The following is a 24,365-nucleotide window of genomic DNA, read 5'->3' as shown; positions in this document are numbered from 1 at the left end:
AGATCAGTCCAAGTTACTGCACTTGGACTGATCTATGAATGGAGGACGTCTGCTTGATTGAAAGGCCCGCCCCCTCCATAGATTGCTTTCTATTCATAGAAACTGCAGTACTGACTTCTATGAATCATGGAGCTGGAAGGAAAGGGCAGGCATATTTGGGCATTCTTGAATAGAACCTGTAACAGCTCCTACAGCTCTATTACCCCTACCGCACCAGAGGATTACGGTGGGGGGGCTCAATGGAGAAGGATTTCATCAACCAGAAGAGGTATCAGCAGAAGGGACACATCCTACTGACTCTACATTATGTCCCTTGTGCTGATTTTTGTGTTTTTGTTATTTTGACTGCACTTTTAAGAAATGTACTGAACTGGGAAAATCTAGAGGCTCCCAAATTGGTTTGCAACTACTGTATAGCAAACAAAAATGGCACCCAGGGCTATCTATGATTTTTAAAATGTCCATATTTGATACATAAATGTCAAAAGGGAGTAAAGTAGTTTTACACATATTTTAAACTCAAAAATGCTCTTGGCCAAATGGCACTATGTCTAAAATTTTCATGTAATTCTAAAATAAGTATTATATATATATATATATATATATATATATATATATATATATATATATATATATATATATATATATATATATATATATACTGTATATATATATATATATATATATATATATATATATATATATATATATAAATAAGTATATAGATTGTAAGCTATAATGAGAGCAGGGGCCTCTAATTCCTCCTGTATTGAATTGGTTGAATTGTATTGTAACTGTATAGTCTTCCCTCATATCGTAAAGCGCTGCGCAAACTGCTGGCGCCATATAAAGCCTGTATAATATTAACAATAATAATAATAATAATATATGTATCTGAAGTTAAAGTGTAAAGATTAACTTTTAACAGGTTATACAGCAGATGTCCTGGAGACCTTGAATTTATCCTTTAAAGTATCACAGCCTAGTCCTGGTGCCATGCATTACCTGATTGTTTGAGGAATGGACGGATTTGTTACTACTTTGTGATAGAACAACTGTCACAACAGAAGCTTACATGCATTTTTTTTAAATGATCAGAGGGTCAGACTCATTTAGCAAATAAAAAGCATTTTTAAGATGAAGCTAGAATATTATCAATTTATTCTCTTGGCTATTACTATAACAATTTACAAACCTAAACATTTTTGCTAGTAATGTATATTTCTAATACTCACAAAATTATAGGACCAAATGACATTTGCAAACCACTAAGTAGTTATGCCCAGGCAGTGCTTCTTGCTGAAATAAATGTACCAAAATGGGATCTTTGGAAAAGTGTTAGCAGAAGCAAATAACGGTTCCTGAGCTGTAACACCATACTATTTGATACAGTAACTGCATCAGACAGTTTGGTGACTTCTGCAGGGACATAACTACAAATTACAGGGTACCATAGCAAAATTTTGATGCCTACTGTTCAGTGCCTCTCCTCTTTACTGAAACCTTTGTGGTGTCTTTGCATTCCAAAATATTGGACCATTTTACCATTAATGGCAAACAACTTATATTGTACAGAAATGTTTACCTCCTACCTACTGGTGCCATGAAGTGGTCTAGGCACCTCTCCTATTTTCAGTGAGCTCTATTACTTTGGGGTCAGTGGAGAAGTGTCTTCTTACATTAATAGCCAGAGAATAAACTGTCTTTACTATGGTGGCCAGTGAAGATGTGTACATTTAGGATGGTTGGCAACAGTGTGGGATGCTTTGATGGTTAATGAATCCTCCAAACTATGTAAAGTCATACATTTCATCTGAAAATTTACATCGATCATTATGTTTAAAAAAAAAAGTTTAAACCGCTTTATTCGCAATATAAATCACTAGGTTGTCTGCATTATTAATATTAGATTACACCTATGCAATTAATGTCACTGTTCCCCTTACTTTGCATTAAGCAGAATGCATATGGCTTCCATAACTGTCATGACCAAATCTGGTGGGCTAGTAAACACTCTGATTTCCGATATGTCTGCTTTATCCAGCGAGTCAAGAGCTTTATTGGCTTCTTCCAGAGCAGGCAAAGCTTCATCAAGGTCTCTCTGGGCATCATCAGCAATTGCCTGGGTTTCTTCTGCTTTAACTTTTGCAATTGCCTCATCTTCTTTTACTATTCGTCGCACCTGAAAACATAGATAGTACAGCGGTTTAAAAATACATTTTAGCATGCAATATATCTATAAGGGTTTTAATTTCTTCCAAGTTACTGTACAGCTGTTAGTATTTCATCACATTCAACTGGACATTTTCTGTAATGTTGACGACATTTTGTCTTTCATCTAAGTGGATTGCTCAAGCTGAGGAAGTATCTGAATTATTTTGTTTTTATTTTTGTTGAATTATCGTTTTTTGGTGCACTGACCCTGCAAGAATCATGATCTTCCATTCCTCAGTTGCCTAATCGGTAGTTCCCAAATCACCAAAGAAATCAGCTGTAAAGCCTTTGGAGGAGTCCTACATGTTTTCTAATAGTTAAAAGAAGATCAGATCAGATGAAAATCCAGATTCAACCCATATCAGGCCAATTTATTGTGATCAGACAGTCAATGAATTTATATGTTCACTTCCATAACGAGGGTTCTTCATTCTTACCTTGGGGAAGCAGTGAAAATGCTGTCTTTATTATGACAGACATGGCACACAGCAGCATGGTGTGCCACATCATCATTACATTGTTACTCTTAAGATAACAATGAGCTTTCAATGCTCAGATCAGCAACTGATGTAAGAGGCTCATTCTGCAGAGCATAGGAATAGTAAAACATTACTGAACTGATACATTACAACTATGGCCAAATCGAAAAACACATATTCATTCCTGCATTGAGTTTTATGTGCAATCTGCATTTATTGAGAAAAATTGGCTTTCAACAAAGGCAGTAAAAAAAAGTACAAAAATACCACAAAAGGTATCAAAAGCAAAATAAATTTAAATAACATAACATACATTTAAACGGGCAACATCTCACATATGTAGGTGTATTACTGTATCACTGAAGCTGTCCTGCGTACACCATTCATAAAAACGTGCAAAAAATAAAGGGATGGGAGGGGAAGGGGGAGAGGGGAGGGGAAAGGGAGAAGGGAGAAAATAGAGATGCATTGGAAAAGAAGTAGAGCCAAGAGTAGGTGCCCAGAGAGCACTAGAGCATTCATCCGATAGGGTGACAGGGCCTATGTTTGCCCAGAAGAAGAAGAGCTTTAGGCTCAGAGGATTCCCTATACATCAACCAAGAGAGCCATGTTCTATGATATTGTTCATAGGTATCCATTTCCTGGGCCAGCAGCAACTCCATTCTATTAATATGATCCATTTCAGTGATCTATTTTACAAGGGATGGGACATGAGTCATCAGCCAATAGTGCAGAATGACCAATCTGACGGGAGTCAATGTCTAAGAAGACCTCTTTTTATGCGTTTTTAAAGATCCAGGTAAGATGGAGAGTAGAGTCACCTGGGGTGTATTGGGGACCATTGTAAAGCTGTAGTACTTGGTCCCAAAAAGAATAAATTGGAGGGCATTCCCACCAAACATGCAGTAGGGAACCCCTACTGGTATGGCAGTGCCAAGATAGATCTGTTACTGAAGGTCTGCGTTGAATTTTATTTATTTCAAGCCTTCTCCTATTAATCTGAATTTTCTTGAAGCCTGGAAACCTACTTTTAAGAATCCCACATATTCCCACATTCTGTGATGTATGCTCACTATGCCTTGTAAATATGCAATGTGTGTCACCCATTTCACAGAGCCTGCTGTTTGAACTAAAGGGGGACAGTCAGTACAGGTAACACACTACATCATAAATGTTTGCAGGCAGAAACCTTGGAATATGTAGTCCTTAGAAATTGAAAGTTAACCAAAGGAATGAGCAGAGGCGAAGCTGCAAAGAATGCAGGGAATCCAGGAAATGTGAAAAGAGACGGCCAGCAGTCAGGCAGCACTCACAACATGAAAGGGGATATTTCAAGTAAGCTTATAAATGTATTGGATTGTCAAAAATAATTGTCGTTTGTATTGCTATTACAATTTTGATGTTTTATAATGAAAAGTGTATGCTGTGATCATAGAACTCCTTTAAGGGGACCAAATCCAATTTAGGTATCAGGATATTATTATTATTTTTATTATTGTTACATTATTGTGACAATTTTGTACAGCATTGGTAGAACATATGGACTTAATGTTGCCTACAAAAAGTCCGTACCTGATCTGCATTTTCTTGGTCCACTGACAGTTTTTCCATTAGAGCTTCAACATCAGTAGATTTCTGTTTAAGCACTGGTTCTAAGGCTGACAAATCTACCTTCATTTTGTCAACAAGGTTGTTTGTCTCCCATAGCTTGCTCAATCCATTTTTTACACGGTCACGTGCCTACAAAAGATGTATAAAAAAACGATAGTACAATAGTATATACCAAAACATTTGAACACTGATTTTATAAGTACAACAGTTTGTTTCCAGTTGAAAACATGCTACTTTCTAAATATATGTAAATGTATACTCAAAATGGAAAAGGGAAAAAGTACTAGATGACCAATTCTGGAAACATGAAACATATATGAAAATTAAACATCCCAAGCAATGTTATATTATTAGAATTATTTTTATTAGTGGAAGTAATAGTAGAAGAATTTTCAAGATTGCATGATTACTAACGCTAAACTATGGTTTAGCAACCTTTAAATGCTTCTTTTGTCTAGGCATAACAGTATAAGCAGCTTTACTTTATAATTCCTCACTCACCTAGCAGCTGATGCACTTCTGCACCCTCCAGCACTGCAGAATGTCGGCAAGTCCTCACAATCCTCATAAACAATACAGGACATTTTTTTTTTTTTAAGGTATGTACCAATATATAGCCAGCAAGACATCACCCATAAAGCACTGGAGTCTGGGGGACCCCTTGTTAAAGGGGGCTTCCAGATTCTGATAAGCCCCCCGCCTGCAGACTCCTACAGCCACAGCCAAGGTTGTGGGAAAGAGGCCCTTGTCCCACAAGGTGCTCTGGGGAAGGAGCAGAGCCCCTCCTGCCCCAAAGCACCCCCCCCCATGTTGAGGGCATGTGGCCTAGTATGGTTCAGGAGGGGGGGCCACTCACTCCACCCCCCCCCATGTCTGTCCTGCCAGGCTGCATGCTCAGTTAAGGGTCGGGTCTGGATTTTGGGGGGGACCCCATGCTGTTTTATTTTACATTTTGGGATAGGATTCCTCTTAAAATCCATACCAGACCCGAAGGGCCTAGTATGCATGGGGGGGGGGGGGGTTAGGGGCCATGTTGTTTTTTTCTATCATTTTTCATTGCCAGCATTTTTTGTTTACATTCAGCTGTCAGCGAGTAACTCTGTTAAGTTTGTTAAGGACACGACGGCTGGCTTCCCGCCCCCTCCTTAGCAACCAGCTCAGTGCCAATTATTACCGCAATAAATAATGGGGTAATTACAGCTAAATCAAACAAACTGCTCCCCCCCCCCCCACAGCCCCCTAATACTCACCTAAGCCCCCTCTCGATCCAGTGATGTGCATGAGAGCTTTGACTGTCCCAGGGCTCCCTCTCCTCATTGGCTGAGACAGCAGCGGGAGCCCCCGGCTGTCAATCACAGCTAGTGAGCCAATGAGGAGAGAGTGGGCGCAGAGCCAAACTGCAGCTTTATGTATCTTAAGGACGCATAGAGCAGGGCTTGAGAGCGAGCATGCACCAGTGCCCCCATAGTAAGCAGCACAGAGCAGGTAAGTATAAAATGCTTTCTATTGTTTTTTTTTTTTTTTAAATGACAAACATTTGATACCACTTTAATAAAGTTTTAAAATCTGTCCTGCATTGTATAGTAAGGTGGTGAGTGCCTGCCCACATCTTGTAGTGTCAAAGATTGGAGAAGTGTACCAATTGTCGGGAGTGCAGGAAATAAAGTGAGTATAGCTGCTTATTTTGCTCAAATTTGGCAAAATAAGCATTTAAAAAGTTGCTGATTTTTCTAATTTAGGCTTTTGAAAAGTGGCTCTACTGCTTTGTGAGCGATATCCTACTGGATTAGGAACAGGTGAATATAAGATATACAAGGGGAGCTAGGAGCTGGGGGGCAGCACAAAAGGTGTAGTTACACTTTAAAAGATAAATCCACTTGCGCTAGTAAAAAAAATAGCTAATTAAAAAAAAAAATGTATATATATACAGGGAGTGCAGAATTATTAGGCAAATTAGTATTTTGACCACACTCCAAGCTGTATAGGCTCGAAAGCCTACTACCAATTAAGCATATTAGGTGATGTGCATCTCAGTAATGAGAAGGGGTGTGGTCTAATGACATCAACACCCTATATCAGGTGTGCATAATTATTAGGCAACTTCCTTTCCTTGGGCAAAATGGGTCAAAAGAAGGACTTGACAGGCTCAGAAAAGTCAAAAATAGTGAGATATCTTGCAGAGGGATGCAGCACTCTTAAAATTGCAAAGCTTCTGAATCATGATCATCGAACAATCGAGCATTTCATTCAAAATAGTCAACAGGGTCGCAAGAAGCGTGTGGAAAAACCAAGGCGCAAAATAACAGCCCATGAACTGAGAAAAGTCAAGCGTGCAGCTGCCAAGATGCCACTTGCCACTAGTTTGGCCATATTTCAGAGCTGCAACATCACTGGAGTGCCCAAAAGCACAAGGTGTGCAATACTCAGAGACATGGCCAAGGTAAGAAAGGCTGAAAGACGACCACCACTGAACAAGCCACACAAGCTGAAACGTCAAGACTGGGCCAAGAAATATCTCAAGACTGATTTTTCAAAGGTTTTATGGACTGATGAAATGAGAGTGAGTCTTGATGGGCCAGATGGATGGGCCCGTAGCTGGATTGGTAAAGGGCAGAGAGCTCCAGTCCGACTCAGACGCCAGCAAGGTGGAGGTGGAGTACTGGTTTGGGCTGGTATCATCAAAGATGAGCTTGTGGGGCCTTTTCGGGTTGAGGATGGAGTCAAGCTCAACTCCCAGTCCCAGTCCTACTGCCAGTTTCTGGAAGACACCTTCTTCAAGCAGTGGTACAGGAAGAAGTCTGCATCCTTCAAGAAAAACATGATTTTCATGCAGGACAATGCTCCATCACACGCGTCCAAGTACTCCACAGCGTGGCTGGCAAGAAAGGGTATAAAAGAAGAAAAGCTAATGACATGGCCTCCTTGTTCACCTGATCTGAACCCCATTGAGAACCTGTGGACCATCATCAAATGTGAGATTTACAAGGAAAAAGAACAAGGGCGCCAAGTCATAAAAGTAGATGAACAGCTATATAATTTAATGTAGTAACTTACATGTTAAAAACAGGTATTCCAATAAGACAGCATGCATGGTGCAAAAGGACAGTCCCCACAGTGAATCCGATGGAAGATGCAAGATGAAGAATAATCGCATCTGGGTCCTGTATAATGGTGAAGGCAGTCCTGGATACCGGCAATACCGGGTGATGCCGCAAATGGCGTGGGCTCCCTGGCTGGGCAGCCTCACCGCAATCCGCCGTGCAGCAGGGAGGTAATGACCCGGAAACCGGAAGTAGAAAGGACAAGTCTGTCGGTTCCTCCACGGAAGCCGACAGGAACGAACACTGAACCAAGAGTGGAGGGCCGGCGGATTGCGGTGAGGCTGCCCAGCCAGGGAGCCCACGCCATTTGCGGCATCACCCGGTATTGCCGGTATCCAGGACTGCCTTCACCATTATACAGGACCCAGATGCGATTATCCTTCATCTTGCATCTTCCATCGGATTCACTGTGGGGACTGTCCTTTTGCACCATGCATGCTGTCTTATTGGAATACCTGTTTTTAACATGTAAGTTACTACATTAAATTATATAGCTGTTCATCTACTTTTATGACTTGGCGCCTTTGTTCTTTTTCTTTGTTACATATTTGGAGGGTATCCCTACCTCTTGAGGAGCTGCCTGTCTAATCTTCACCCCAGTACTCTGATTTGGACTTTTTGTACTCTTTCATCAGCAAAGATCCATCCACTCGGGATCATCGCATGATTGAATAGGACTTCTATACATTTGAGGTTCTTGTATCTTGTTTGCCCTGTAATATTTCCATTGTCACTTAATTCAATTTATATATATATATTTTTTTTAATTTATTTAATTTATTCATTTATCCATTTAATGTTATTTACATTTATTTGTGATTTCATCTGTGGCACCACTGGTCATGTGGTCCCCTCCAGAGTGGTCCAGTGAGCGCTGATTCACTGACTTAGGTCAGTGTGTGTCTTTTTATTCAAATGTGAGATTTACAAGGAGGTAAAACAGTACACCTCTCTGAACAGTGTCTGGGAGGCTGTGGTGGCTGCTCCACGCAATGTTGATGGTGAACAGATCAAAACACAGACAGAATCCATGGATGGCAGGCTTTTGAGTGTCCTTGCAAAGAAAGGTGGCTATATTGGTCACTGATTTGTTTTTGTTTTGTTTTTGAATGTCAGAAATGTATATTTGTGAATGTTGAGATGTTATATTGGTTTTGTGACGAGACCAGTCTCGCCACATTGCATTGGAGGAGCCTGGTTGCCCGCCTGCTGCCTTTGGACTATGGACCAGACTTTAAAAGACTTTGGCTCCATGGCGATTTGACTGTGTTTGTGGCATCTGAGCGCTGTTTGGATATGTTGAGCGCTCAGATCCAGGCTATGGGTTGAATGTAGGGGTTCTGTTCAGTAGACTGGGAGTTATGCATTTTTGTGTCCTTTTGTGTTTCTTTAAACATGTGGCTAATGGAGCCTTGCCTCTCCTGGAAGCTAAAACGTATTCCTGTAAACTGTAAGGAACAGGAAGCCAACTCCTAATATGGGCATTACAGGAAGTTCTGAGGAGACGGGCGGTCTATTGACACTCAGAGTGATGTGTATTGAGGGCTCGCTAGGGAACCATTGTTCTGTGTCTGACTGTTGTGTGCATTGATTGCCCCCTGGGGCTTCTGTCTCCTTGCATTGGTCAAAGCTATCTGACCAATCACTATTGACTCATTTTCAAGCCCTCATTTGCATGGGCTGGAGAGGACCTTGGTGAGGACTGCAAGTGCTTTGCAATTGACCAATGGGAAGGCGGTTGTTGGGGGAGGGATGTTCCAATTTCTGTATAAAAGTGTGCTCTGTTCTTCCAATAAATGTTGTTCCTGTTTTACCCTCATCTCGGAGCTTTGTCTCGTTATTGGGGGAATCTGCTGCAGGGATTGCTATGGTCTTCCATACTCCCTTAGAGAATCACTAAGCTCTTATAAGAGCTTGTATAAGAGCTTGTTCTGCTGCACTCTCTGCGGAAAGAGAGGTTCACCCACAGGAACCTGGGGCCTTGTCGTTGGTCCAGGGTGGGAAGGAGATGCCAAGACCCTAACCAAGCTGCGGCGGTTCGTGGAGTCTGAAGTGCTTACGGTGTCCGGTGGGGTGCTTGGAGCCCTCGGGAAGCACTAGGAGCATCTGTCAACGGAGGTACCTGCTCAGGGGTGACCTGTTCCGTAACAGGTTTCACTGGTAAAAAGAAATAATTGAAATGGGTATACTGTATATTTGATTTTTGTTAAGTTGCCTAATAATTATGCACAGTAATAGTCACCTGCACACACAGATATCCCCCTAAAATATCTAAAACTAAAATCAAACTAAAAACTACTTCCAAAAATAGTCAGCTTTGATATTAATGAGTTTTTTGGGTTCATTGAGAACATGGTTGTTGTTCAATAATAAAATGAATCCTCAAAAATACTAATTTGCCTAATAATTCTGCACTCCCTGTATATATATATATATATTTATATATAATAAGTCATATTGTAATGGAATATTATAAAAAAAAAAAAGCGTTGTAATTTTCATTAAAATGTAAACACTTCAGCCCCAGAAGGTTTTACCCCCTTAAAGACCAGGCCATTTTTTGCGATTCGGCACTGCGTTGCTTTAACCGACAATTGCGCAGTCATGCAACGCTATACCCAAATACAATTGATGCCCTTTTTTCCCACAAATACAGCTTTCTTTTGGTAGTATTTGATCACCTCTGCGGTTTTTAGATTTTGCACTATAAACAAAAAAAGAGCGACACTTTTGAAAAAAAAAAAACAATATTTTTTACTTTCTGCTACAAAACATTCCCAATATTTTTTTTTTTTTTTAAAAATCAAATTTTTTTATCAGTTTAGGCCAATTTGTATTCTGCTACATATTTTTGTTAAAAAAAAAATCCCAAAAAGCGTTTTGCGCAAAAGTTATAGCGTTTACAAACTATGGGATAGATTTTTGGACTTTTTATTTTTGTTGTTGTTTTTATTAGTAATGGTCGGTGATCAGCGATTTTTAGTGAGGCTGGGACATTGCGGCGGACAAATTTGACACTAAGTGACACTTTTTTGCGGACCAGTGACACCAATACAATGATCGGTGCTAAATATGATGCACTGTTACTGTATAAATTACACTGGAAGGGGTTAATACTGGGGGTGATCAAGGGGGTAAGTGTGAGCCTAATTGTGCTTACTAACTGTGGGGGGCTCTGTGACAGGCACACACAGATCGGTGTTTCAGCTTAGCTGAGACACACAATCTCATTGTGTCTGTGTGACAGGAGAGCCGCCTGCTTTGTTTACATAGGCAGGCAGTTCTCCTGTCAGTTTCTCTGAAGATCGCGGGAAGCTGGCTCCTCCCGCGGTCTGGCTCCCGCTGTGTCTTATCACAGCGGGAGCGCGGCTCCGGTGGCGTGCGCGCACACCGCTGAGGCCGCTTGCACATAGTCACTTAGATATATGTAATTATGCACAGCTGAGCCACCCTGCCACAGTAAATCTGCATGGGGCAGTTGGCAAGTGGTTAACCACTTAAGCCCCGGAGGATTTTCCTACTCAAAGACCAGGGCCTATTTTGTGATCCGGCACTGTGTGATTTTAATGGACAATTGCGCAGTCATGCAACGCTGTACCCAAACAAAATTGACGTCCTTTTTTTCCCACAAACAGAGCTTTCTTTTGGTGGTATTTGATCACCTGTGCGATATTTATTTTTTGCGCTATAAACAAAAAAAGAGCGTCAATTTTGAAAAAATAACAATATTTTTCACATTTTTTTATATGAAATTCCCCCCCAAAACAATGTAAAAATCAAAATTTTTTTAACATTTTAGGCCAATTTGTTTTCTGCTATATATTTTTGGTAAAAAAAATCGCAATAAGCGTATTTTGATTGGTTTGCGCAAAAGTTATTGCGTTTACTAACTAAGGGAAATATTTATGTCATTTTTATTGTTTGTTTTTTTTTTTAACTAGCAATTGCGCCGATCTGCGATTTTTTTGCGGGACTACGACATTGCGGCAGACAGATCGGACCCCTGACTAACATTTTTGATACTTTTGGGGGTACCAGTGACATTACTTCAGTAATTAGTGCTATACATATGCACTGTTACTGTAAAAATGACACTGGCAGGGAAGGAGTTAACTTTATTAGTGATCAAGGGGTTAAGTGTGTCCCCAGGGGCGTGCTTCTAACTGTAAAGGGGCGTGGCTTGTGATGTAACCACAGAGACATACGATCCTACATAGCAGGATCGTATGATCTCTGCAGTTACACCAGGGAGAATGACAGACGGCTTTGTTTAGATCTACCGCCTGCCTTTCTCCCTCTCCAGCGGGAGATCGTGAGTGGCCGGCGGACATCGGAGCCGCCGGTCACATGCACGGGGATGGCCATGAAGGAGCGGGGGCTCCAGGAGGCCCCTGCAGGCTCCTGGACGAGCGACATAGTACTACGTCGCTTTGCCCAGGAGTGGCTGACTGCCGCAGTAAATATACTGTGGGCGGTCGGCAAGTGGTTAATGTAGTATGGTAACCTTGAAGCATTCTGTACACAGTTGGGAACTTCTCCAAAATTGCCTTTTCCAGAAGTCTGTACTAGGATACAAATCAGATTTTAGGCATCCGCCCCATTAAAAATGTCCTTTTTTTTAGATACTCTCAAATGGTTAATCACTTCTGAAGGGATGCAGACCCTGCAGCTTTCCTCATTAGAACACTGCAAGTGCATCAGCTGATTATTAATGAAAAAAGCCACTTCCATTCAGATTCAATTCATGCTGCATTTTTTTCAGAAAAAAAAAGAAACAGGTAGGAATCTGCAACAACTTTTATAAAATTCTTGAATTGTTCATTGACCACCCAGACAGAATTGTTTAACAAAAGTGGAGTAATTCTTTAAGTTTATTAAATACGACACAAACAGCAATGATATTGGGCAAAGTGCCCCAACCCATAGTATTCTATCCAATTTATGTTTCCGTGGTGTAAAGCAGTCAAAATATTTAGTATATTATGTTTTAAAGCCTGGTTGGGTTTAGGTCAACAACACCTGAGTGTCATGTATAAAATACATAATGCATTGGCTTCAGTGAAGGTACTCTTCTTCTTATTTGCAGATAAAATAACAAAAATTAGAGTAAAATAAAATGGTATTCATTTACACAAATGTCTACATTCTTGTCCTACTTATTGAGATTTTATACTGTGTTTCAGTTACACATACACAGCTCAGGGAGGAGAAACAGATGGGCCAGAATGACTCTTGGGTATAAATGGTTAGTCAACTAGAAAAAAAAACATTTTATATACTACCTATAAATAAAAGATGCCAAATAAATTAGTGAAATGTATAATTAAAAATCCTAAAAATGTGTACTATGATTTTGTATTCAAAAAGATTATGCTAACCCACAATTTGTTATGTTAATGTTTAAAGGGAAAGTCCAGCTCAAAACCAGGAAGAAAACTGTGAGTAACAGATTGCTGTGGACCACTGAATTGCAATTGAGAATTTTTCAATTAAAAGCTGATGGGAAGATATTAAATTGTTACAAAAAATGCAATGTGTATACCCATGTGTTAGAACTTGGCTACATGAGTAATGTTTAAAGCGGCTCCTCAGTCATTTTTTTCTTCTTTCCATCTAATAAATTCTCTGCCCTTGTTGTTTTAACTTTGAATAGTAAAACATTTTTTTTTTCTGCCAGTAAATACCTTATACAGCCCGCTTTTACTTTCTTGTCTGGTAAAAAGCTTAGGCTAATGACATTGTGAGAGTTTGCTAGCAAGGGAGGGAGGGATGAGTCAAAGGAGGGCCAATGAGAGCTGCAGAGCTGGAGGGGGCTGCATGAGGGCGGAGATAACAGGAGACTGCAGAGATTCATGAGTATTCATCAAGAGAGGAGAAATGTGCAGGCAAGCAGTGGTGTGAGTGTGCGTGTCTGTAAATATGTGTGTGTGTGTGTGTGTTTGTGTGTGTACAGCTGCAAGAAAAAGTATGTGAACACTTTGGAATGATATGTATTTCTGCACAAATTGGTCATAAAATGTGATCTGATAATCATCATTTCAAGAATGAAATGTTGCCATGTTTTTATTAAACACACCATGTAAACATTCACAGTGCAGGTGGAAAAAGTATGTGAACCCTTGGATTTAATAACTGGTTGAACCTCCTTTTGGCAGCAAAAACTTCAACCAAACATTTCCTGTAGTTGCAGATCAGACGTGCACAACGGTCAGGAGTAATTCTTGACCATTCCTCTTTACAGAACTTTTCAGTTCAGCAATATTCTTGGGATGTCTGGTGTGAATCGCTTTCTTGAGGTCATGTCACAGCATCTCAATCGGGTTGAGGTCAGGACTCTGACTGGGCCACTTCAGAAGGTGTATTTTCTTCTGTTTAAGCCATTCTGTTGTTGATTTACTTCTATGCTTTGGGTCATTGTCCTGTTGCAACACCAATCTTCTGTTGAGCTTCAGCTGGTAGACAGATGGCCTTAAGTTCTCCTGCAAAATGTCTTAATAAACTTGGGAATTCATTTTTCCTTCGATGATAGCAATCCGTCCAGGCCCTGAGGCAGCAAAGCAGCCCCAAACCATGATGCCCCCACCACCAGTCTTCACAGTTGGGAGGAGGTTTTGATGTTGGTGTGCTGTGCCTCTTTTTCGCCACACATAGTGTTGTGTGTTTATTCAAAAACAACTCAACTTTGGTTTCATCTGTCCACAGAATATTTTGCCAGTACTGCTGTGAAACATCCAGGTGCTCTTGTGCAAACTGTATACGTGCAGCAATGTTTTGTTTGGACAGCAGTGGCTTCCTCTGTGGTATCCTTCCATGAAATCCATTCTTGTTTAGTGTTTTACGTATTGTAGATTCGCTAACAGGGATGTTAGCATTTGCCAGTGACTTGTAAATCTTTAGCTGACACTCTAGGATTCTTCTTCACCTCATTGAGCAGTCTGCGCTGTGCTCTTGCAGTCATCTTTACAGGACTGCCACTCCTAGGGTGAGTAGCAGCAGTGCTGAACTTTCCTCATTTATAGACAATTTGTCTTACCGTGGACTGATGAACAGCAAGGCTTTTGGAGATACTTTTATAACCCTTTCCAGCTTTATGCAAGTCAACAATTCTTAATCGTAGGTCTTCTGAGAGCTCTTTTGTGCGAGGCATCATTCACATAAGGCAATACTTCTTGTGAAAAGCAAACCCAGAACTGGTGGGTGTTTTTTGTAGGGCAGGGCAGCTGTAACCAACACCTCCAATCTCATCTCATTGATTGGACTCCAGTTGGCTGACATCTCACTCCAATTAGCTCTTGGAGAGGTCATTAATCTAGGGGTTCACATACTTTTTCCACCTGCACTGTGAATGTTTACATGGTGTGTTCAATAAAAACATGGCAACATTTCATTCTTTGTGTGTTATTAGTTTAAGCAGACTGTGATTGTCTACTGTTGCGACTTAGATGATGATCAGATCACATTTATGACCGATTTTTGCAGAACTCAATTTCATTCCAAAGGGTTCACATACTTTTTCCTAGTCTAAGGCAGGTCAAACCAGCGGGTTGAATGATAGAAAATAAATAGAATCCCTCCTGAGGAGCTATTGTATTCTGACAGCGGTAAGGCTCCCTCACCTTTAGAATACACCCATCAGCACCGCTGGCTACAGCCAGTGGCACTGATTAACCACTTGCCGACCGCCGCAAGTACATATACTGCGGCGGTCAGGCACGGCCAGGCAAAGTGACGTATATATACGTCACTAGCCTGTCACCGGCTTGTGAGCCAATAGCGGGCGAGCGCGCGCCCGCTGAGGCGCGCGCTCACCGCAGCTCGTTCACTAAGGAGTCAGTGCGTGTGACCTGCGGACCCGATGTCCGCTGGTCACTCGGCGATCGTCGGTAGAGAGGGAGAAAGCTAATGTAAACAAGCCGCCTGTCATTCTCCCCTGTGTAAAAATGGAGATTAAGAGAGTTAATCTCTGTTTTTACAATAGTAGACATGTCCCATCACAGTTAGAAACACGCCCCTAGGACACACTTAACCCCTCCCTCTCCAATACAGTTAACCCCTTCCCTGCCAGTGTCATTTTTACAGTAACAGCGCATATATATAGCACTGATTACTGCAGTAATGTCACTGGTAACCCCAAAAGTGTCAAAAATGTCAGTCAAGGGTCCGATCTGTCCGCTGCAATGTCACAGTCCCGCAAAAAAAAATCGCAGATCGCCGTCATTACTCATTAAAAAAAAACACCAAAAATTACAAAAATCTTTCCTTTTGTTAGTAAACGCGATAACTTTTGCGCAAACCAATCAAAATACGCTTTTTGCAATGTTTTTTACCAAACATATGTAGCATAAAACAAATTGGCCGAAAATGTTAAAAATTTTTGATTTTTACATTTTTCTTTTTGGGAATTTCATATAAAAAAATGTGAAAAATATTGTTATTTTTGCAAAATTTACGCTCTTTTTTTGTTTATAGCGCATGATCAAAAAATCGCACAGGTGATCAAATACAACCAAAAGAAAGCTCTGTTTGTGGGAAAAAAAGGACGTCAAATTTGTTTAGGTACAGCGTCGCACGACCGTGCAATTGTCCGTTAAAGTCACGCAGTAAAAAATCGCAAAAAACACCCTGGTCAGGAAGGGGGTAAAATCTTCCGGGGCTTAAGTGGTTAAGTGAAAAGTTTCCAACAGGCTGGCTGTACAGAAGTCGATCAAGAGATCAACTTCTGTACAACCAGCTTGCCCACAGATAGATCTTAATTCCTCCTGTCCCTGCTGAACCAGCTTAAGAGATTAGCCAATTCAGCTCCGAGAGTTTACCCCCCCCCCCTTTTCCTGACCATGCCATTTTTTGCTATCCGGCACTACGCAACTTTAAAGTGGAGCTCCCCCCAAAAGGGGAAACTCTGCCTTATATGCCTCCTCCCCTCCTCTGCTGCCACATTTGGCAACTCTCGGGGGGGGGGGGGGGAGCGGGCACCTGGGCGGCGAAATTACCCGGAGTTTCACCCCCTCCTCCTTCCCCCACCACCGAGCCATTCACAAAGCGCAGTAGGTAACTGGTTGTAAAGACACAAGCCTTCACTGCTGGTTTCGCTTACAAGCAATGGCGGCAGCAGCACTCGAGAGCGAATTTACTAAATTGGCTGGGGTAAGAGACACTGCAGGGATCCCCGGACAGGTAAGTGTCATAATATTAATAGTCAGTATTTGGAGCTTTTGACCTAATTTTTTCTGAAGGAGCCTGGACCTCCTCTTTAACTGGCGATTGTGTGGTCACGCATTCCTGTACGCAAATTAAATTTATATAATTTTTTTCACACAAATGGAACTTTCTTTTGGTGATATTCGATCACCACTGAACTTTTTTATTTTTTGTGATATAAATAAAAAAAGGCCAAAAATTTGGCAAAAAAACACAATATTTTTTACTTTTTGCTATTAAACTTATTAAAATCGAATTTCTTCATAAATTTTGGCGAAAATGTGTTCTGCTAGGTCTTTGATAAAAAAAATCCCAATAAGTGTATATTGATTGGTTTGTGTGAAAGTTATGGCACCTTTAAACTATGGTGCATACTGTATATACTGCAATTTAAATGTTTTTGTTATACTAATAATAGTGGCAATTAATGACTTTTAATGGGACTGCAATATTGCGGCGAACAATCTGACATCAACTGACCCTGGGGGGTGATCAACGGGTTAGATAAGTGCCTAACTATGTGTATTTTACTAACTGATCTCTCATTTTTTCATCCCTGCTTTTCAGGGAGAGAAACTGACAGATCGCTCCTTTGGTACAGAGCTCTGTGTTGTTTACCAACACAAGACCTCTGGGTTGTGATTGCACACAGCTGATTAGCAGGTCCCGGCCGGGAATCATTGGCTGGGATTTGCTGAGAGGCTCCCGCTGTATACAATTACAGCGGGAGCCGGCAGGTAGGGGGTACGTGCGCCCTAAACCCAGAAGTAGGCAGCAACATACCAGTACGTTGCTTTGCCTACAGTGGATGCTCACCCGCAGTACATTGCGAGCGGCGCTAAGTGGTTAAAAGAGGCTGATGTCAAGTAAAAAATAAGTTGTTCAAAAATGGGTAGAATTTTGAAAAAAAATTTTGAGAAAAGAATGTTCTAAGAAAGTTTGGTGTTTTTTCTGATCATTAGTGGGTCAAATCAATGTTCGTTTTCAACCGCAGTGACAATAAAATTTAAAGAAACAGGATGGAAAATTTTTCTCGAATGAATGAATTTCTACCAGTGTATATTTTCATTCAGTAAAGTCCATTAATTTCAAAATTAAATGTTAAAAGCCAACTAAATCTTTCAAACACATTCCAAAGTTCTGAGAATTTTTGTACAATTTTTCCTAATACTTTTACTAAGAATTTTAGTTTGAAATTCTATCCATCTCTGGCTGCTGAAAGGTATTTCAGCTGCTTGTATTCCAAGAAATACACAATGCAATTAATAATGAATCAATCAATACAGTGATGCATTCGCTGGTGTGTTTTATACTTTCAGAACACGTCTGAGTATCAAGAAGGGAGGTTCTAGGCACGTGCCATTACACTAGGGAGACCTCTAGATGTTCTCTCCTTTCTTCATCATATAATTAGCTCTAATCACATGTAATTATAGTTTAAAACACATTGATAAAACATTGTTACTTAGACCTCACCGAAACCAGCTGCTTCCTTTTGTCACCTAACATTGACAAATAAAGGTTAATTAACTCCAAATAAGAGGTGGGAGTGGTGTAGTATCTTCTTCTCAGCTCTGCATAGTAGCGTTCAGCCATTTCGGTGACACTTATGTGGATCTCCACGCACATTTCAGAGAGTCTGTCCTTTACCTCCTCACTGCCAAGGTCAATGTTGGTGAAGAAGGTTTGTGATACAGAGAGAAGGGCTTCTCTGGGCCACTGCAATCAAACCAAGAAAGAACAATAAAAATCCTTTGTAATAGCCTTTTTTTTTTTTTACTTTACATTAAAAATCTTTCTCTGGGCACTTTCTAATAACCATATAAAAGCAACCTAAATCAAACATATTCTTTCATTCCTTTGACTAGAGGTTCTTTCTCTGAATTAGAATTGAGATATTGAAATACGTGATATTTTTTCAGAACAAACTGTACTAACCCCCCGGAGTAATATAGATTTAATGGTTACTTCCATGTAGTGCTATTCAGGGAGTCTAATGCTTTACTGATAACATTAATTAGTGCCTCAGTTTTAAAGATAAGAAGAGTTTACAGTAAGATTAGAACTATCAAAGAACTATTAGCATTAAAGTAATTGTATCATGAGATTATTCTAACAACTTGGGTAACTTTGCAACAGATATACAATATATTTTTAATTAATCTTCCACAATAATGATGATGGACATACTAACATAATTCCCTCGCATCCACAAAAATGCAGATTAGAACAAATTGGGTCTGACCTGAATATAAATGCATACCAAACAAATTTGTTAACTTAAGTGCTGCTCAAGCGAAAGGTTTTTCATTTGGAATTGGGTAAGGAAGAATTAAAACCACAATCAGGTATTTATTGCTGTCTGTTTTACCACTGGTCCCCTCCCCTCCAAAGGTTGGACAAAGTCACCAAGGAAGAGCGGGCAAACATTGTAACCACTTTCAAGACGCACAACCTCTCATTTACCTTGTCAGTTTCCTCCCACGCCCAAGAACACAACTACCGTATTACAGCCAGATGGTATAGATGCCCCTCAATCTTACATGAGATACTGTAGACTGTAATATCCCGAATGAATGTTGGAGATGCTTGCATACACCTGGCAACATGGAGCACATTTGGGGGACTTGTCCCCGTTTTATACCTTTTTGGGACAAAATATTGGCTCTATATGAAAAGCTGGTTGGTGACAGGTTCCCTAATGAGGTCCCCATACCAGTCTTGTCTATGTTGCCAGGATGTTATAAGCCAGGGGTGTCCAAACTTTTTTTAAAGAGGGCCAGGTTTGATGAAGTGAACATGCGTGAGGGCCGACCATTTTGCCTGACATTCTTTGGACCATTAAAAAGAAATGCAAATTAACTATTTTATGCAAAGTGTTTTCATTTCGTCACATGCATGACAAATGTAAACAGGTGTTAAATCACTCTGCCTTTCATATCTGAAGGCCAGATGAACAAAAAATCCAGGAAGCTGAAATATATGTCAGGAACATTGTAAAGTACATTACATATTATTGAAAATAAAGGTTGTCTGTCAACTTTTAAGTTAAAAAAATATGAATAGGAACATAACACCAAGTATGCATGTTGTGTCCAAATATATTTATAACTGATTTATATCTACTGACATTAACTGAGATTTTAAAAAGTATTCATCTCAATTCGGAGCATGCGTGCTCCCTAATCAGTCACACAAGTGTTGACCATATATAAGCGCTATATGAACCCACCGATGATGATTAATGATGGCAGCAATAATAGTCATGAATGATGCCAATGTATTTTTCCAAATTAGCTGTGGGGCCATATTAAAGCGGCCTGGGGGCCGCAATTGGCCCATGGGCCGGACTTTGGACATGCCTGTTATAAGCAGATTAGAAAAAAGCCTCATAAGCCACTTTCTCACCGCGGCGCGATCAGTGATTGCCAGACATTGGCGTCAACCACTGGCGCCCCCTATGGCTCAATGGGCATGTGAAGTCGACCGGATTGAACATATTGAAAGACTGGTGTCTTGGGAGAATGGTAAATCAGATTCTCACACTATCATGTGGTCAGTATGGCTTAACTTTCGCTTTTCCAGCGAATTTGAAACTTTTGTTTCTGACTCTCTGGGCGATCCCCCATAGGCTCCCCCCCCCCCCTCTTTTTCCTCCTTTTTCTTTCTTTGCTTTACCTCTTTCGGCTTTCCCTTACTAAATGCCATTTGTGAACCCCCCAGGGTTCTGTCCTGGGACCAATCCTGTTTAATTTATTCATAAATGATCTGGAGGAGGGGATATCGAGTACAATCTCAGTATTTGCAGATGATACTAAATTAGGCATGCCAATATCTTCTATGCAGGATGTGGAAACCTTGCAAGCAGACCTGAACAAAATAACGGGGTGGGCAACTACATGGCAGATGAGATTTAATGTTGAAAAATGTAAAGTAATGCACTTGGGGGCCAGAAACCAGAAAGCAAGCTACTCACTAGGGGGGGAACCTCTGGGTGAGTCTAGGATGGAAAAGGACTTGGGGGTACTGGTAGACAACAGGCTTGGCAGTGGCATGCAATGCCAAGCCGCCGCAAGCAAAGCCAACAGAATACTGGGTTGTATAAAAAAGGGGATTCACTCCAGAAATAAAGAGATTATTCTCCCGCTCTACAAGACTCTGGTCCGGCCACATCTGGAGTATGCTGTCCAGTTCTGGGCACCGGTCCTCAGGAAGGATGTGCTGGAACTGGAGAAAGTCCAGAGAAGGGCAACAAAAATAATTAGGGGAATGGAGGACATCAGCTATGAGGAAAGACTACAAGCACTGAACCTATTCTCTCTGGAGAAGAGACGATTGAGGGGGGATATGATATCAATGTACAAATACTGTACTGGCGACCCGAGCATAAGGAACAAACTATTCAGAGAAATGAGATACAATAAGACACGTGGGCACTCACTAAAACTTGAGGAAAGGCGGTTTAACCTTAAAGTGCGTAAGGGGTTCTTCACTGTAAGAGTGGTAAGGATGTGGAATTCTCTTCCCCTAAAGGGATTTAGGAGTAATTATTTCAGAAGACTTAAAGGTGGGAAGACAATGTAATAGAGCAGCACGAAATGCCAGCAGAATGCTTGGATGTATAGGGAGAGGTATAAGCAGTAGAAAGAGAGAAGTGCTTATGCCGCTGTACAGAACACTGGTGAGACCTCACTTGGAGTATTGTGCGCAGTACTGGAGGCCATATCTCCAGAAGGATATAGATACTCTAGAGAGAGTTCAGAGAAGAGCTACTAAACTAGTACATGGATTGCAGGAAAAAACTTACCAGGAAAGGTTAAAGGACCTTAACATGTATAGCTTGGAAGAAAGAAGAGACAGAGGGGATATGATAGAAACTTTTAAATACATAAAGGGAATCAACTCGGTAAAGGAGGAGAGCATATTTAAAAGAAGAAAAACTACCACAAGAGGACACAGTTTTAAATTAGAGGGGCAAAGGTTTAAAAGTAATATGAGGAAGTATTACTTTACTGAGAGAGTAGTGGATGCATGGAATAACCTTCCTGCAGAAGTGGTAGCTGCAAATACAGTGAAGGAGTTTAAGCATGCATGGGATAGGCATAAGGCTATCCTTCATATAAGATAGGGCCAGGGACTATTCATAGGATTCAGATATATTGGGCAGACTAGATGGGCCAAATGGTTCTTATCTGCCGACACATTCTATGTTTCTATGTTTCTATGTATCAGCAGGGAGCATTGATAGTTTCAAAAAACTATTAGATGGGCACCTTAAAGACCACAACATACAGGGGTATACAATGTACGGTTAAAAGCAAACACACACACACATCATAGGTTGAACTGGATGGACTGATGTCTTTTTTCAACCTCACTAACTATGTAACTATGTAACTATGCATATTTCTGTATATGGTCTTTATTAACACTTCTGATTCCCCAGCACGGTCACACTGAGAACTTGGACTCAGGCAATACACTTTATTGTTTAAGCCACTATCCCGGTTATTTCGTTTATACTTGCTGTTCCTATAGCTGTTCATTACCTATCTGGTATTGGTTTACTGTGTGATTGGTTGATATTGTAAGCAATGTACAATATGTTCCTTTCTCTGTGCAAATGTTTGTTCTAATAAAAACAGATTCAACATAAAAAAAAAAACAAAAAAAAAAAAAAAACATTGTAACCACTTTCTAAGTAATGCAAAAAAGTCTCAGCCTTACTTTATTTTAAAGCGTGTGTAGGCAGGGCTGCTTTTAGAAATCACGGGCCCTGTACAGCCTGCCTGACAAGGCCCCCCGAAAATATCAAAATTATATTTTCACAAAAAATACACGAAAATCATTATTAGTGGACACAAACATAACATAATTTACAAAGTTCCTGCTAAAGATAAAGCTAAAGTTAAAGATAAAACTGCATTGAGTTAATAAAGTTCTGTGTGTAAAATAGGACTTGGGGCTCATTCACATGGGTGACAATTTTGACAATCTGGTATTTTTTTTAATTATTCTTTACAATTTTTTTTTTTTTTTTACAACACTGTTTGTAGGCTTAAGTGAGATATGAGGGGTCTAAACAAACCCCTGACATCTCTCCTTTGAGACATAGAAAGGAATTGAGGACACAGATTATTCGATTCCTTTCTCTGTAGCCTCAGCTGCACTGCAGATGAATGAGCAGGACACAGAGGCTTCTGTCCATTCATAAACACAGTTTACTCTGCTTCAGTTTTGAATTGACACAAGAGTAATCGGTACCGATTGCTCACTGAGTCCAATTCAGGAAAGGAATGGGCTGGTAAATTACATATTTATTTGCCCCTTTCCCCCTGCTGTTCAGCCCCCCCCCCCCCCGTGCCTATGACCCCTACAGGAGGTCCAGTGATACCCCCTTGTTGGCCGTGTGTTGGGATATGCTACCCTGTACTGTCTTTAAGTGGCTGTGCTGCTTAACCATTTGCCCACTCCCCCATGCAGATTTACTGTGGCAGGGCGGCTCGGCTGCACATAATTACGTAGATCTACATGATTATGTGCACGTGGTCTCGGCAGCGTACGCACGCCGCCGGAGCTGCACTCCCGCTGTGATTAGACACAGCGGGAGCAAGACCAGAGGAGGAGTGGGCACGATCGCCGCCGGCCCCCCGCGATCTTCAGGGAAACTGACAGAAAAGCCGCATGCCTATGTAAACAAAGCAGGCTGCTCTTCTGTCACACAGGCACAGAGAGATCATGTGTTTCACCAATCTGTGCGTGCCTGTCACAGAGCTCCCCACAGTTAGTAAAACAGGCATACATTTAACCCATTTGATCACCCCCATTATTAACCCCTTTCCTGCCACTGTCCTTTATACAGTAACAGTGCATATTATTTAGCACTGATTACTGTATTAATGTCACTGGTCCCCAAAAAGTGTAAAAAATGTCAGTTAGGGGTCCGATCTGTCTGCCGCAATGTCACAGTCCCGATAAAAATCGATGATCTCCGCCATTACTAATAAAAACAAAAAAATAAATAAAAAGTCCAAAAATCTATCCTGTAGTTTGTAAACATTATAACTTTTGCGCAAACCAATTAAAATACACTTTTTGGGATTTTTTTCCCAAAAATATGTAGCAGAATACAAATTGGCCTAAACTGATAAAAAAAACCTAGATTTTTAAAAAAATCATTTATTTATTGGGAATGTTTTATAGCAGAAAGTAAAAAATATTGTGTTTTTTTTTTTTTTTTTTCAAAATTGTCGCTCTTTTTTGTTTATAGCGCAAAATCTGAAAAAACGCAGAGGTGATCAAATACCCCCAAAAGAAAGCCATATTTGTGGGGAACAAAAAGGACATCCATTGTATTTGGGTACAGCATCGCACGACCACGCAATTGTTAGTTAAAGAAACGCAGCGCCGAATCGCAAAAAATGGTCTGAGCATTAAGGGGGAAAATCTTCTGCAGCTGAAGTGGTTAACCACTTGCCGACTGCTGCAAGTACATATACTGCGGCGGTCAGCCCCTCCTGGGCAAAGTGACGTACAGGTACGTCACTCGCCCACGAGCCTATAGGGGGCGACTCGGCCACTCGCGATCTTCTGCTGGAGAGGGAGAAAGGCAGGCAGCTAATGTAAACAAAGCCGCCTGTCATTCTCCCTGGTGTAACTGCAGAGACTACACGATCCTGCTATGTAAGATCGTATGTCTCTGTGGTTACATCACAAGCCACGCCCCCCACAGTTAGAATCACGCCCCTAGGGACACACTTAA

The 24,365-nt window shown here is 40.8% G+C and overlaps 1 protein-coding gene across 1 annotated transcript in view; it reads right to left on the bottom strand.

Moving 5' to 3' along the window:
- DNAH6 (dynein axonemal heavy chain 6) overlaps positions 1 to 24,365 on the bottom strand; it is a 473,665-nt gene that overhangs the window by 160,266 nt on the left and 289,034 nt on the right. The window contains exons 49-51 of the mRNA XM_082248007.1: positions 18,080 to 18,322; positions 4,266 to 4,433; positions 1,947 to 2,182 (exon numbers count right to left, since the gene is read on the bottom strand). Coding sequence (XP_082104133.1) covers positions 1,947 to 2,182; positions 4,266 to 4,433; positions 18,080 to 18,322 — 647 coding nt within the window. The remainder of the gene's footprint in view (positions 1 to 1,946; positions 2,183 to 4,265; positions 4,434 to 18,079; positions 18,323 to 24,365) is intronic.

The sequence above is a fragment of the Pelophylax lessonae genome, assembly GCF_965119305.1.
Source record: "Pelophylax lessonae genome assembly, chromosome: 1".
Taxonomy (NCBI): domain Eukaryota; kingdom Metazoa; phylum Chordata; class Amphibia; order Anura; family Ranidae; genus Pelophylax; species Pelophylax lessonae.
The sequence above is the reverse complement of the archived record's forward strand: the minus strand, read 5'-3'. Positions and strand labels throughout refer to the sequence as shown.